The 16,253-nt window shown below is 44.4% G+C and overlaps 1 protein-coding gene across 1 annotated transcript in view; it reads left to right on the top strand.

Moving 5' to 3' along the window:
- The window catches only part of LOC143295662 (nidogen-1-like), an 85,813-nt gene that overhangs the window by 2,367 nt on the left and 67,193 nt on the right, over positions 1 to 16,253 (top strand). Inside the window, exon 2 of the mRNA XM_076607277.1 lies at positions 14,300 to 14,439. Within this exon, the coding sequence (XP_076463392.1) occupies positions 14,300 to 14,439 (140 nt within the window). The remainder of the gene's footprint in view (positions 1 to 14,299; positions 14,440 to 16,253) is intronic.

Below are 16,253 nucleotides of genomic sequence, written 5' to 3'. Positions count from 1 at the left end.
TGAAAACGGCCCAGGTGTGACGGGTTGTATGAGCTGTCTATGCAGGCTGAGTTTTGGACAGAATCAGTGGAGGGGTGCAATAGCCGAGTGGTTAAAGCGTTGGACTTTCAATCTGAGGGTCCCAGTTTCGAATCACGGTGACGGCGCCTGGTGGGTAAAGGGTGGAGATTTTTACGATCTCCCAGGTCAGCATTCGTGTGTATACGCAAGCAGAAAATCAAATACGCACGTTAAAGATCCTGTAATCCATGTCAGCGTTCGGTGGGTTATGAAAACAAGAACATACCCAGCATGCACACCCCCGAAAGCGGAGCATGGCTGCCTATATGGCGGGGTAAAAACGGTCATACACGTAAAAGCCCACTCGTGTGCATACGAGTGAACGTGGGAGTTGCAGCCCACGAACGAAGAAGAAGAAGAAGACAGAATCAGAGCAGACTGTGAACAGTTGTTGACGCTCAGCAAACTGAACTGACCACTGTGAATTAATTATGATGGCTCATTCAGCCCAACCCAGGACTCTAAGCTCTGAGTTCCAAGTCGGTACACGCGTCAGCACTTAGTGAAGGGAAAAGAATGGATTCTTCGTAGAACATCGCATAGGAATTTTTTTAGAACATCACTTGTAGGTGCAAAGGTTGCACTTAATATATTTTAAAAAAATCATCCTGTGTTGGATAACCATGTGGTAACTGTGTATGAGAATAGTAATCCTTGAAGTGTTAAAGGTGATTTAAAAGGTGTGTGTGTGTGTGTGTGTGTGTGTGTGTGTGTGTGTGAGAGAGAGAGAGAGAGAGAGAGAGAGAGAGAGAGACAGACAGACAGACAGACAGAGACAGTGAGAGACAGAGAGAGAGAGAGAGAGTTTGAATAAATTTGAATACATTTTATTTTCTGAGGGTAATAGACTAAGCAAGATAATGCTTTTTTTTCATCCATCCCTCGAAGGGAAAACAGTAAAGTATAGCATGCGTATTATAGTCATGGATACATGAATGGTAATTTGACATTTACAACACAAAATAGAGAAGAATTAGAGGAGAGAGATATAAGGGGACACACACAAAGAGACACAACAGAGAGAGAGATGCATGGCAGCCCACTGTAGAATCAGAAGAAGCCTATACGTCCTATGACACGCAGAAGTGCCCAGTAACATACCAACTAATTAGTGAAAGGAGAGCTGACTAAAGGGGAAGCACCCTCAGTTTTCTTCACCTACCCAGCCGCAGTCTCAACAATGTCGGGGCACCACTGATGACCTGACCAGATCTTTCAATTTCTCCTCGTATCTCACTGCACCGGAAATAAAATCTTTCAAACAGAACAAAGCAGGAGAGAGACGAGACGAGACGAAATTCTATATTCCCGAGGTTTAATACAGATGAGCACTGGTGGTTTGTTTTTTGTTTTTTTTTCCCTCCAATAATCTAGTCCCGCCAAAGATGTGGTGTTCCCCACCCAGTACAAATCTATAATGGCATAAACATGATGGTTATAGAATTCGTGTAAAGATAAAATTAGGAAGAAACTATAAGTTTTAATGTAGAAGCGAGAGAGAAAGAGAGAGATACTGATGCTGACACTGACACTGACCACAGTATAATTGTGAAGCCACCGGCCCAAACACTGCTGGGAGCTGGGACTGGAGTGGAGGGAGGCGGGGAGAGGGCATAGGGGGGTGGGGTGGGGGGTCAGGGGGGGGGGGGGAGAGTTGGGAGGGGTGGAGAGAGAAAGAGAGAGCAGTCAAAATAAAATTATTGTGCATGATCTCTTTTTGACGCCGAACATTTAATTACCATGCAGCATAATCAGCAACGGAGGGGGTTTTATCAGTTCTTTCGTTTTTATTTTCTTCTTCTTCGTCTTCTTCTTCTCCACCCCTCCCCACCCCACCCCACCACCCTGCCCTCGCTCTCTCATGTAAATTAATACTTATAATTATGTTTCGTGCATGATTATGTAAGTTCATATGATAAGTTGCTCTTGTCAATATTCTCTCTCTCTCTCTCTCTCTCTCTCTCTCTCTCTCTCTCTCTCTCTCTCTCTCTCTCTCTCTCTCTCTCTCTCTCTCATTTCCTACATCTTCTTCTTCAGCTTTCAAATGCGGAGAAATTGTTTCTTCGTCACAACATTTTATTCTTTTATATACTGAACCGCAGCACTGTTTTGCTTATATTTTTGTTTGAATATTTTGATGTTCACATGCATTGTATTGTGATGTATGCATATAAGAAATTAAAAAAAGAAAAGAAAAAAGAAGAATATTCACATACCGCTTCATACGGGGCCTTGGCCTTGAAAAACCATCTGTAATCTGAAATATCTCTTTTCTTTTTAATCTAATCTACAGGGCCCAGTGCAATGCTTATTAATGTTCCTCTGAATTTGTTTCTCTCCTCTCGGTCTGTCAGCTTCATTGCCTGTCTGAAAGTCTCCAATCCCCATTCCTCTCCCTTTGTTAGCATACACAATGTAGGCTTGTGTGTGTGTGTAAGTGCGGCGTGTGCATGAGAGACAGAGTGTGTGTGTATGTGTGTGTTCTGTGTGTGTTTTTTTTCCTGTCTCGTTTATTAATACCATTCTTGTGCCTCTGTGTGTGTGTGTGTGTGTGTGTGTGTGTGTGTGTGTGTGTGTGTGTGTGTGTGTGTGTTATTATTACCATGCTATGTAGTATTGTATTCGCATGCTATGGCTTTAAGTAGCATTGTGTAGTACATGCAATGACATATGTAGTATTGTGTAGTGTAGACCCTGTTTCAGGGCGGGGACTGGATGAAAAAAACAGCGCGCCAGTGCTTATCTGTTATCCTCGAAAATAAAGAATTTGTCTTGTCTTGTCTCTTTTTCCTTCTTCCTTTTTCGCGAGTTCCAACACTGCAGGCAACTGAGGCAAACCAGCAGACTACCACCTGTGCACAACAGGGGTGGATACACCGCCCCTTAACTTCACAAACAAAACGCTCATCTATAACCTCTCCAAGCGGAACACATTGCATACGTCTCGGGGCAAGACCCAGCCCTGATGTTTAATTAACCCGGTGCCTCTTTTCGTGGGCATTCAAAACATCAAGGGATGCCCAAGAAAAAAAATCCACATGCGTGCGTGCCGCTGCACAGGGCACGGCAGTTAGGTAAAGTGAGCTGTGTGTAGGTGAGTCACTGGCAGGGAAGCCGTGTGGTTTGTGCAGGGAGCCAGACAGTAGGGGGCCGCATGGAGCACATTAGTGATAAGGAATCGGAACAGGAGTTCCCGTGTGTGCTGCTAAACCCTCCAGTCCATCGCTTCCCTACTGTTTAGCAGCAGTTGGTTGGTATAGTAGGTGGGTGGGTGGAACTGGGAGGGAAAGGGGCAGAGACACGCACTAACAGCACACATGCATGCCAGAACAGAAATCCCGCCTGATATGAGTCGAGTTGACTCCGTCCGTCAGCCGTGAGTCTGGAGAAAAGGTCGCATGAAGGCTTACTGCTGTCAGAAATACTACACTTTATTCCCCACCCCCCTTCCCCATCCCCACAACCCCTCACCCCTCGTCCCTTTGGTCGTTTTCCCCATCATGATGTGGGTGGTAGTGGCAGAGAGAGCTGAAGGTCTCTGGTTGTGGTTATAAAGAACTGGGAAACTCTGAATGGATCTGAACAGTAGTGGCAGAGAGAGCTGAAGGTCTCTGGTTGTGGTTATAAAGAACTGGGAAACTCTGAATGGATCTGAACAGCTGGAGACACAGTTGGGAGGGAGGAAGAAGGTTAGGGTTGAGAGATGTATGCAAGTGCACTTGTACGTATAGTCAGTCTCCATCTGCTGTGGCAAATCAGCTTTATGTGCATGATATTTCCCTATCATTCTGTCTTACAGACACACACACACTTGTCGCGCGCGCGCACACACACACACACACACACACATACACACACCCACACTGTGCCCACACACGGCGCACAACCCCCCATCCCACCCACCCCACCCACACACACGGTACACATATACACGGTACACACACACGTGTTCGTCATAGATATACCACCCGTAGCTCTTCGTCGGTGTAGGCTTTCTTGTCTCCTGAACAAAATTTCGCCGTAAGCACTAACTAACTAACTAACTAAACAAATAAAGAAGTAGATGAATAATAATAATAATAATAATAATAATAATAATGGATACTTATATAGCACACTATCCAGAAATCTGCTCTAGGTGCTTTACAAAAACGCTTTTGATAACATAAAACATTATATCTGTGTTACATACACACACCAAAATGTGACCACACACACACACACACACACACACACACACACACACACACACACACACACACACACACGCACGCACGCACGCACACACACACACACACACACTGCATGCATACATTTTAACATACATGTGTATCTAACAGCTACCCTAACACATACGCACACATAGGCAGGCACAAACTTACATAAACACACGCACACACAATACACATTCATATACATGCATGTAGTTATGTACACATACATAGGTATACACACATAGTCAAGCACACCTAACGAAAAGGAAGTGGACCTGCCACAATTGAATAAATGAACGATTGATATTGAAGGGTGCCGGGTTTCAGGTAGCGCCACCGAGCCGTGTTAGTGGTAAAACTTAGGTTTTAAAAAGATGTGTTTTTAGTGCTGAGCGAAAAGCAGAAATAGTATCAGATGCACGGATATGACGAGGAAGGTTGTTCCAGATGTGAGGAGCAGCAAAGAAGAAAGAACGTTCACCATAGGTTCTTGTATTGACACGAGGAAGTTTCAAAAGGTAACAGTCAGAGGAAGAGCTGAGATTTCTTGCGGGTGTGTAAACACTGATAAGTTCAGAAAGATATGTCGGTCCTGCGGAGTGGAAAGCAGAGCAGCAGAGACACGCAGCTTTGTATTTGATTCTCGCTTCAATGGGGAGCCAATGTAGAGTGCAGAGGTGAGGAGAAATGTGATCAGTACGTGGGACTCTGAGAGTCAGACGGGCAGCATTGTTTTGAAGTTTTTGAATTCGCTGAAGAGAATTACAGTAGTCGATTCGTGACAGCACAAAAACAGAAATAAGAGTTTTAGTTGTTTCAACTGAAAGGTACTAACGGATAGAGTTGATGCGACGAAGTTCACAATTGACTATGCGTATCAGATTTACTACCTGAGCATGCATACTGAGGTTTGAGTCAAGAATGACAAGGTTCCTTGCTGATTTAGAAAACTGAACTGTGGCATCAACAACCACAATAGAGGCAGGAAAAGAAGTAGATGTGGACATTTTTGCAGAGGAAATAATCATAGCTTCAGTTTTGTCATCATTTAACTTTAGTTTGTTGAATGTCATCCAGGATTTAACATCGAGAATACAATCCTGCTTGACAGAATCAGACTGTGTACTTGGTTTGGTTCTGCAGACTTTTGTAGCTGAGTATCATCAGCAAAAGAGTGGTGCAGAACAGAATGGCCAGAAATGACATCAGAAAGAGGAGCAGTGAACAGAACGAACAGAACGGGGCCCAGGACAGAGCCTTGTGGCACACCATAAGATATCAGGGTTGGATCAGAGACAGTCTGGAAGCGGTTGGATAGGTATGAAGAAAAGCAACTCAGAACTGTTGAGTGAATCCCCAAAACATGTTCAAGTCTGGAAAAGAGTACACTGTGGTCTGTTGTGTCAAACACAGCCAGCAGGTCGAACAAAGTTAACACAGACAGTTTACCTTCATCAACAGACGGTAACAGGTCATTAACTACATTCAACAAAGCAGTTTCAGAGCTATGGGCAGATCAGAGGGCAGATCAGAGCTATGGAGAGAACAATTTTTTCAATAATTTTGGACACAAAAGCAAGGCTGGAAACAGAGTGAAAACGTTTGAGGTCATTGTGATCCAGAGTGGCTTTCTTTAGCAGGGCCTTAACAAGTGCAGTTTTGTATACATTAGGGAAGATACCAGAAATTAAAGAATCATTTATAAGTTTTGTAAGTGCAGACAAAACAACATCCAAACACTCATACAGTAGTGGTGTGGGAAGGGGGTCCAGGTCACATGTTTTTGGAGCAGACTTTTTCAACACACTAAGTAATGTGTCTCTGAAACAGGTGTGAAAGCAACAAAAGGAACACCTTGAAATTCTTTTTCCAAGGGATGTGACACAACTGACTGTGATATACTGGCTACGTGTTTGCGTTCTTTCGTGTAGTCCTCTTCCCCTCCCCCCCCCCCCGCCCCCCCCCCCCCCAACCCCTCCCCTGTGTGTGTGTGTGTGTGTGTGTGTGTGTGTGTGTTCTTGCTTTCAGTCTCTTCCTCTCTCTCTCATAACAAAGGCACGCATGCCCGCCCGCCCACACACACACACACACACACACACACCCCCCCCACACACACACACACACACTGACACACTCAATGAATTGCTTGGTTCCTGTTACATAGTTCGATTGGAATGTTCCTAAGTTTGACTTAGGCAACATGTATTATTGTATTGATTTTCTTTTGTAATTTATTAATTGATATTATGATTTAGTATTTACAGGATGCTGACTGCACTGTTCAAATTAATCCTTTGTATATTCCCCTTTTCTTCATCAGCACACACACACACACACACACACACACACACACACGCTGCTTACATATATGTGGACACACGTATGTACATACACACAATCACAAGCACGTACGCACGCAAACATAACCATATATATATATATATTATATATATATATATATGTGTGTGTGTGTGTGTGTGTGTGTGTGTGTGTGTGTGTGTGTGTGTGTGTGTGTGTGTGTGTGTGTGTGTGTGTGTGTGTGTGTAAGAGAGAGAGATAGAGACAGAGAATTCATTATTTGTGACCAAAGATCATACATCTGTGGACAACGATACTCGTATCTGGCAAACAGCTAGACCGACTGTTCGAATGAATGACAGACTGGTGGAGTTTAAGGTAAGGTTATTCAGGACTTTGGTCTTGCTCGTGAGAGAGAGACAGAGACAGACAGACAGAGACAGAGAGAGGCCAAAAGTGCTGTTGTATGTGAAGACAATGGGACGCGAATGCTTCGGGTTTCCCCACTGAAAGATCACTGAAGAAAGAGAAACACCCGTAGGTGCTGGGGAGGACCCGGAGAAGCACTGTCTCCAGCCGCCCTTGGAACAATCCTGCACCACCCTTGGAGGCCTGCGCTGTGTTCACGATGGGTGCAGGCACGCACAGGACACTGCATTAAGAATTCAAGGGACGTAACTGCTCCCGAGCAGAGGCGAAAGAGACCAGTATCAGTATCAGTATCAGTAGCTCAAGGAGGCGTCACTGCGTTCGGACAAATCCATATACGCTACACCACATCTGCCAAGCAGATGCCTGACCAGCAGCGTAACCCAACGCGCTTAGTCAGGCCTTGAGAAAAAAAAAGAAAAAAAAAGAAGGTATATATATATATATATATATATATATATACATATATATATATATATATATATATATATATATATATATATAGAGAGAGAGAGAGAGAGAGAGAGAGAGAGAAGCGTACATACATAAATAAATAAATAATAATTATGAATGGGGAAAAAAAAAAAAAAAAAAAAAAAGATAGTAGTAATGAAAATAATGATAAAAAAAAAATAATAATAATAATAAATAAATAATTAAATAAGACAACAATGATGATAAATAAGCAAATAAATATAAAACATGAAGACACACATTCACACATACACCCACACATGCATAACAGATATGCCCCCAAAACGCAGTTTCATAGATATGAAAGCACAGTCAAATACATAGAAACGTACATGAGCTCCAATACACACACACACACACACACACCACACACACACACACACACACAGATATGCCCCAAAAACGCAGTTTCATAGATATGAAAGCACAGTCAAATACATAGAAACGTACATGAGCTCCAATACACACACACACACACACACACACACACACCACAAATTTCCCTGCAGACCACAGGATGCAACTCGCGACATCCTTAAAAGAAGTATCCCCATGGGTGTACCAGCCAGTATTTCATGACTGCAGAGCCCACCGGCAAAAGACACCACCCTCCAGCTGCTGAGCACACCCCACAGACCAAAACCGTGATGAAGACAGTGCCACTCCAGACAGCCATACGGTCTTATGTGCCCTCAAGAGAGAATCCCAAGTGAAGACAATGTGAAGGGAACGCTCCGGGCTTCCCCACTGAAAGATGACTGATATAGCACAGCCCCGAGTATAGCCTGGCGCTGTTCTTATATATATATATATGATGTCAGTCGTGTCCGACCATGACCATCAGAACAGCAGAGGAGGCAACTGCTGTTCCGACTATCTGGGCCAGAATTTGATTATAGTGGAGAGTGTCTTGCCCAAGTTACATCCCCACTCTCTCGGCCAAGTGGGTTTCAGGACAGTCGGCGTTGGGATGGTTCCCAAAGGCCAACCAGCCCACAAGGCTGCAGCACCAAGAGCCAGTGCAATTTTGCCTCCTAGTTTGAGAGTCATAATCCTTCACAAAAGACTAAGCTGTAAATGATTTCCCATTGACTGGAGAAACCATTGATAATACAGCTCTCACTTTGCTGTTGGCCCAAATGTAAACTTATGTCAGTCTGTGTTCACAGGCACATAAACAGCAGCGCCTTCCCTATTATACCCCTGCCCAAATAAAATAAGTAAATAAGGAAATAAATGAATTGATAAATAGAAAAAAAGTCTTTAGGACAGAGTACATGTTAATGCCTCTAAGCCATCGTGGCAGCAAGCTGTGTGTTACCTGTGACACGTGGAATGTGGCCATGGAGTGGTTGCTGGTGGCTGGCTTCCAGCTCATGGTATCACGTGTAGCAGTGAAAACACGTTCAACTAGATAAAGAGCTGACATGCAACCAGGAAACCAAAAATGATGAAACCAGCTGTGACTAAAAATAGCCACAAACTATGGCTTTGGTCTATCCGGCCATGGCCTGCAGTGTTACACAGATGAACACACACACACACACACACACACACACACAGAGATGAAGATACAACATAAACACAGACACATACTCTCTCTCTACCTCTTTTGCTATCTGTCTTTCGATCTTGATTCCTTTAAAATAGTCTTTCCCCCCCTCATTCTGGAAACTAGTATGTTCATATACATCTGTGTCCAGACAGGCTAGCCTTCCAAAACAACAAAAACCAAAAGCCACCTGTTTTCTTCACAACAGAACTAGTGCATGCAAGTGTCCCCTTGTGGGTCTTTGTCAAGATAACATAATCAGTGTGATGTGAGTCCATGCTTGCTTCTTTCGTTTGCTTCTGCCTCACTCCGTCACGGCAGCCAGCTGTGATACCTGTGACATGTCTTCTTTCGTTTGATTCTGCCTCACTCCGTCACGGCAGCCAGCTGTGATACCTGTGACATGTCTTCTTTCGTTTGCCTCTGCCTCACTCCGTCACGGCAGCCAGCTGTGATACCTGTGACATGTCTTCTTTCGTTTGCTTCTGCCTCACTCCGTCACGGCAGCAAGCTGTGATACCTGTGACATGTCTTCTTTCGTTTGATTCTGCCTCACTCCGTGACGGCAGCCAGCTGTGATACCTGTGACATGTCTTCTTTCGTTTGCTTCTGCCTCACTCCGTCACGGCAGCCAGCTGTGATACCTGTGACATGTCTTCTTTCGTTTGATTCTGCCTCACTCCGTCACGGCAGCCAGCTGTGATACCTGTGACATGTCTTCTTTCGTTTGATTCTGCCTCACTCCGTCACGGCAGCCAGCTGTGATACCTGTGACATGTCTTCTTTCGTTTGATTCTGCCTCACTCCGTCACGGCAGCCAGCTGTGTGATACCTGTGACATGTCTTCTTTCGTTTGATTCTGCCTCACTCCGTCACGGCAGCAAGCTGTGATACCTGTGACATGTCTTCTTTCGTTTGATTCTGCCTCACTCCGTGACGGCAGCCAGCTGTGTGATACCTGTGACATGTCTTCTTTCGTTTGATTCTGCCTCACTCCGTCACGGCAGCAAGCTGTGATACCTGTGACATGTCTTCTTTCGTTCGCTTCTGCCTCACCCCGTCACGGCAGCCAGCTGTGATACCTGTGACATGTCTTCTTTCGTTCGCTTCTGCCTCACCCCGTCACGGCAGCCATCTGTGATACCTGTGACATGTCTTCTTTCGTTTGCCTCTGCCTCACACCGTCACGGCAGCCAGCTGTGATACCTGTGACATGTCTTCTTTCGTTTGATTCTGCCTCACTCCGTCACGGCAGCCATCTGTGATACCTGTGACATGTCTTCTTTCGTTTGATTCTGCCTCACTCCGTCACGGCAGCCATCTGTGATACCTGTGACATGTCTTCTTTCGTTTGCCTCTGCCTCACTCCGTCACGGCAGCCAGCTGTGATACCTGTGACATGTCGCGGAATGTGGCCATGGATGGAGCCTCTGTACTCGTGGTTGCTGTTTCCTCCCTTCCAGCTCAGGCCACAGCGCTGTGTGGGTGGGGATGGAAAGACGACATTTGTATTTGTATTTCTTTTTATCACAACAGATTTCTCTGTGTGAAATTCGAGCTGCTCTCCCCAGGGAGAGCGCGTCGCTACACTACAGCGCCACCCTTTTTTTTTTTTTTTTTTTTTCCTGCATGCAGTTTTTTATTTATTGTTTTTCCTATCGATGTGGATTTTTCTACAGAATTTTGCCAGTAACAACCATTTTGTTGCCGTGGGTTCTTTTACGTGCTCTAAGTGCATGCTGCACACGGGACCTCGGTTCATCGTCTCATCCGAATGACTAGCGTCCAGACCACCACTCAAAGTCTAGTGGAGGGGGAGAAAATATCGGCGGCTGAACCGTGATTCGAACCAGCGCGCTCAGATTCTCTTGCTTCCTAGGCGGACGCGTTACCTCTGGGCCATCACTCACCTCACAGACATGCCACACACACTCTGGTTTGTTGTCAGTGCAGGTTGTGGAATGGTGTCTCAACGCGTTGGACTAAAACTTTATTGTGAAGAAGTCCAAGGTGGGGATGTCAGTTCTTGTGAATTTCCGCCTGAACTGCTCGTTGGGAAATCTCTGCCGTTACTGACAGTGCGTGCAGTTGATCTGAACGAGTGTGAAGCACCTCCCCATTCTGACTGCTGCAGGCAGTGAGTCTTGCTTTTTGACCTTCAGTGGGGGAGGGGAAGGGAAGGATGGGAATGCCAGTTGTCATGTCTTCTGGTGCAGTTTCAGTTTCTTTAGAAGGCGCCACTGCGTTCGGACAAACCGATATACGCTACACCGCATCTGTAAGGCAGATGCCTGGACCAGCAGCATAAGCAAACGCTCTTAGTCAGGCCTTGAGTGCATGCATATGTTTGTGCATCTGTCACGGTGGATTTCTTCTAAAGACCTTTGCCATATGACAACCCTTTTGTTGCCGTGGGCTCTTTTCCAGACCGCCAAGTTCGTGCAGCACACGCCGGGACCTCAGTTCACCGTCTCATCCGAATGACTAGGCGCCCAGTTGGATTTTTCCAGTCAAACTTGGAAGAATGGGCGAGGGCGGGAATCGAACCCAGACCCTCGCGGACACTGCACTGGCAAATGAGCGTCTTAACCACTCTGCCACCTTTCTCCCTGGTGCTTGATGCAGAATCAGAATCTCTTCGTGCGTGGTTGTGCACTTTTCTTGCATCCTGCACACACACACACACACACACACACACGCAATACACATAAGCCCACGCGCACGCACATATACACAAGTCATATCACACAATCATAAACAGTACACAATCAGAAATACAACCTGCAAATTCTGAAACTCAAACACACCCAGTCACTGATAGTCATTTTAGTTCATACTTGAAAGGGATAAGCTGTTGAGAATTATTCAGGAGGGGGAAAGGTGGGTCTTCAGACTAGAACTGAAAGATTGCAGCGAAGATGAGTGACGGAAAGGCTGAGGAAGTTGATTCCAAAGAATACGGGCATGGTATGATTCCCACCGACCTCGACACGCCGACTGCGTGAGTGATCCATTTACCCACAACCCCTCACCCCCTCCCATTTTTTCTTACCCGTATTCAGGATTTAGGCTACACACACGCACGCACACACACACACATGCACGCACGCACACGCAACGCACCACAGTCAAGGAACAAGCATTCTTCCATTAAGAAGAAAATTTAAACGATGTAAACCACTGGCACGAACTGAATCAAACGTTTCCTTTATGTCCACCAGAATCGGAGTGACGACATCGGGTAGATTTATTCGCCTGATAGTTCGGTATGCACGTGCTCGTACCCATTCCAACTCCACGACATCTCGTGCCCGTATTTCTTGTAAATGGTTTGACGATATTTTCTTTAATTAATTCGTTAATCAACTTCTGGGACAGGTTTTGGCAAAGTCTGCAATGATGTAGGCCTATGTGGTATTCCCAAACTGTATCTGAAATTGCTTGATCATTTGGCCTTGGACTAATCTGATCTCCTCCACAAATCACGGAGAGCGTAATGACACATATAACGATGGCCGCAGTGGATTCCGAGTTCCGTGTCGTGTGCGACAGCCCTAATTTTTGCAGCATGACAGGGAAACAGAGATAGCACGGGATGAACCACGTGCTTTTCGCACACAGCTGTGTCGGCTTCTGACAGAGACATGTTCGCGAGAGGTAGATGATGCAGAAAAGTTTTGTCAATGGCGAACGTTTGTTTTTGCTTAAAGGCAATTACGTGTGTGTGTGTGTGTGTGTGTGGTTTAGTTTCTCGGTCACGCCAAATGGTCGGGTGTACCATAATAACCAATTAGCAAAACTGAAAAGATACGCAGTGTTTCCAAGTGTTCCCCATTAATTGACAGATGAAATCAGATCAGCCTGCTGTAAGTTCAAGTTCATCAGAAGAACTTGTTGCTGACTTCATGCTTCTCCGCCAAAAGATTATTTGCTGCATAATACAGAGCATTTGTTGCAAACTGAATGAGAGGAGGTTGAAGGATTTTTTATGAACAGAACAAAGTATCCATGCTGCAGCCTTTATGGTGGGTCAAGGTCATCTTGACCTATATGCAGAATTAAATGTTTTTCGGACATGCGGTAAATAAGTATGTTAAGTGGAGTGATGGCCTAGAGACAGCGTGTCCACCTAGGAAGCGAGAGAATCTGAGCACACTGGTTCGAATCACAGCACAGTCACTAGTATTTTCTCCCCTTCACTAGACCTTGAGTGGAGGTCTGGACGCTAGCCTTTCAGAGGAGACCATAAACCGTGGTCCCATGTGCAGAATGCACTTTGCTCATGTAAAAGAACCTGCGGCAACAAAAGGGTTGCCCCAGGCAAAAATCCACTTCAATAGGAAAAACAAAACAAAAAAACAACTGCAGGCAGGAACAAATACCAAAAAAAAAAAAAAAAAGAAGGAAAAAAAGGGAGTGGTGCTCTCAGTGTTGTGACACGCTGTCCCTGGGGAGATCAGCCTGAATTTTACACAGGGAAATCTGTTGTGACAAAAAAAGTAATACAATCTTTCTCGGTGCCTGTCTCTCAGTCATGTGTGTGAAAGCGTTCTGATGAACCAGAAGGAAAAGAGAAAGAGATTCATGATTTAAAAAAAAAAAAAGAAAAAAAAAGTTCAGCTAAATGAAACACACACACACACACACACACACACACACGCATGCATGCATGCGCACGCTCACACATACACACACACATATGCATGCTGGTACACACACATGTATGTATACATACACACTGGCTTTGTGGAAGATGGACTATTTTGCATGGGTGAAGCTTCATGTGTTTAGCCAGTTATCCCACATTTCAGGCAGCCATACTTTATGATTTTTATTTCCAGGCTTGATACTTTTTTTTTTCATGACTCAGCAATCTGTGACATGAATTGTGCGCCATATTTTGTGTGAATATTCAGGGAGTCGGGCGTATGCAAGTCAAATCAAGTCAAATCACTCTGAGACCACCATGTCGCCAGTCATGCAGCGCCACCTACTGCCCATTCCTTTCTTTCTTTAAATAACTTTTTTTTTTTTTTTTTTTTTTTTTTGTGGTCTAAATTAGACTTGAAAAATGATCCACAAAATGTCACCAGAACATGACTCTTGGATCTTTTGAATGGAAGTCCAGTGTACTAACCAACTGTGTTGCTATCAGGCATGTCATGTCGATTGAAATGTGCTATGGTTAAAAAGAAAGAAAAAGTTTGCAGGGGGTATTCATGTAAAGTACTGGTAATAGCAAGAATGGCTGATCATTCACTAATGTTTTCAGGTGAACATGAACGGTCATGTTTCGTTTGAGACGGAGATCCCCAATTACCAGGGAAACCTTGTGCTGCCCATTGGTTTCAAGATGATCGCACCTTTCCTGGGTGATGTTGACACCAGGGTCACTGGTACTGTTTACTACAGGTGAGGTCCACTACCGTTCTCTTTGTTTTCTTCCTAAATTCCACATCAGTAACTGAAAGTATTTACCTGGTATCTTGCAAGGTGTATTTGTAGCCACTCAAAACGATTCCTTTTTTCCTTTATGGAAACTGTTATTTGTGGTGCATTTCTCCCTTGTAAATCACAGAAAATCACAATAATCTCTTGGTGAAAAGAATTGAAAGTCAAGTAAATGGTGAAATATGTTCAGACACTTGTAAGAGAAGTGCTGGGTGGATGACAGTGTAATTTATTCTTGATTTTTTTTTTCTGTTTTTTCAACAAAAAGTGACGGGGTTTTTTTTTTTTTTGACAGTTTAGATTGCATTCTCTCAAAGGCTTTATCCATATTATTTGAAAAATTTTGCTCTGAACTTTTCTGGAAGGTCTCACTCTGTCACCAGCATGTGAAATGATAAGTGAGCGGACCATGCCATCCATCTCTGTTTTGAAGATGTTGCAGCTGAAGATCACAGGTCAAGGTCACAATGTATCATGAAAAAATAGCTTTCAGACATTGTAGAACCTGCTTCTTGCGTGCAGGTCAAGGTCTCAAGATGGCTTAATAAAATCTGTGTTTGTAAGTGTGATTCAGCTTAGGGTGGGGTCTTGTTTATGAAATTATTGTTGAACTTTGTATAAGATTGGCCATAGTAAGACAACACAGCAGTGTGTGTCAGTGTGTGTCAGAGTGCGTGATGTTGGCATTGAAACAGAGCATCACAAAGTGTGTACTACACCCTGTTTGCAGTGTGTGTCAGTGTGTGTGATGTTGGCATTGAAACAGAGGATCACAAAGTGTGTACTACACCCTGTTTGTAGTGTGTGTCAGTGTGTGTGATGTTGGCATTGAAACAGAGGATCACAAAGTGTGTACTACACCCTGTTTGTAGTGTGTGTCAGTGTGTGTGATGTTGGCATTGAAACAGAGGATCACAAAGTGTGTACTACACCCTGTTTGTAGTGTGTGTCAGTGTGTGTGATGTTGGCATTGAAACAGAGGATCACAAAGTGTGTACTACACCCTGTTTGTAGTGTGTGTCAGTGTGTGTGATGTTGGCATTGAAACAGAGCATCACAAAGTGTGTACTACACCCTGTTTGTAGTGTGTGTCAGAGTGTGTGATGTTGGCATTGAAACAGAGGATCACAAAGTGTGTACTACACCCTGTTTGTAGTGTGTGTCAGTGTGTGTGATGTTGGCATTGAAACAGAGGATCACAAAGTGTGTACTACACCCTGTTTGTAGTGTGTGTCAGTGTGTGTGATGTTGGCATTGAAACAGGATCACAAAGTGTGTACTACACCCTGTTTGCAGTGTGTGTCAGAGTGTGTCAGTGTGTGTGATGTTGGCATTGAAACAGAGGATCACAAAGTGTGTACTACACCCTGTTTGTAGTGTGTGTCAGAGTGTGTGATGTTGGCATTGAAACAGAGCATCACAAAGTGTGTACTACACCCTGTTTGTAGTGTGTGTCAGAGTGTGTCAGTGTGTGTGATGTTGGCATTGAAACAGAGGATCACAAAGTGTGTACTACACCCTGTTTGTAGTGTGTGTCAGTGTGTGTGATGTTGGCATTGAAACAGAGCATCACAAAGTGTGTACTACACCCTTTTTGTAATGTGTGTCAGTGTGTGTCAGTGTGTGTGATGTTGGCATTGAAACAGGGCATCACAAAGTGTGTACTACACCCTGTTTGTAGTGTGTGTCAGTGTGTGTGATGTTGGCATTGAAACAGAGCATCACAAAGTGTGTACTACACCCTGTTTGTAGTGTGTGTCAGCGTGTGTGATGTT

This window comes from Babylonia areolata, chromosome 21 (genome assembly GCF_041734735.1).
Source record: "Babylonia areolata isolate BAREFJ2019XMU chromosome 21, ASM4173473v1, whole genome shotgun sequence".
Lineage (NCBI taxonomy): Eukaryota > Metazoa > Mollusca > Gastropoda > Neogastropoda > Buccinidae > Babylonia > Babylonia areolata.
Note: the sequence above shows the minus strand (reverse complement) of the source record. Positions and strands in the feature narration are given on the sequence as shown.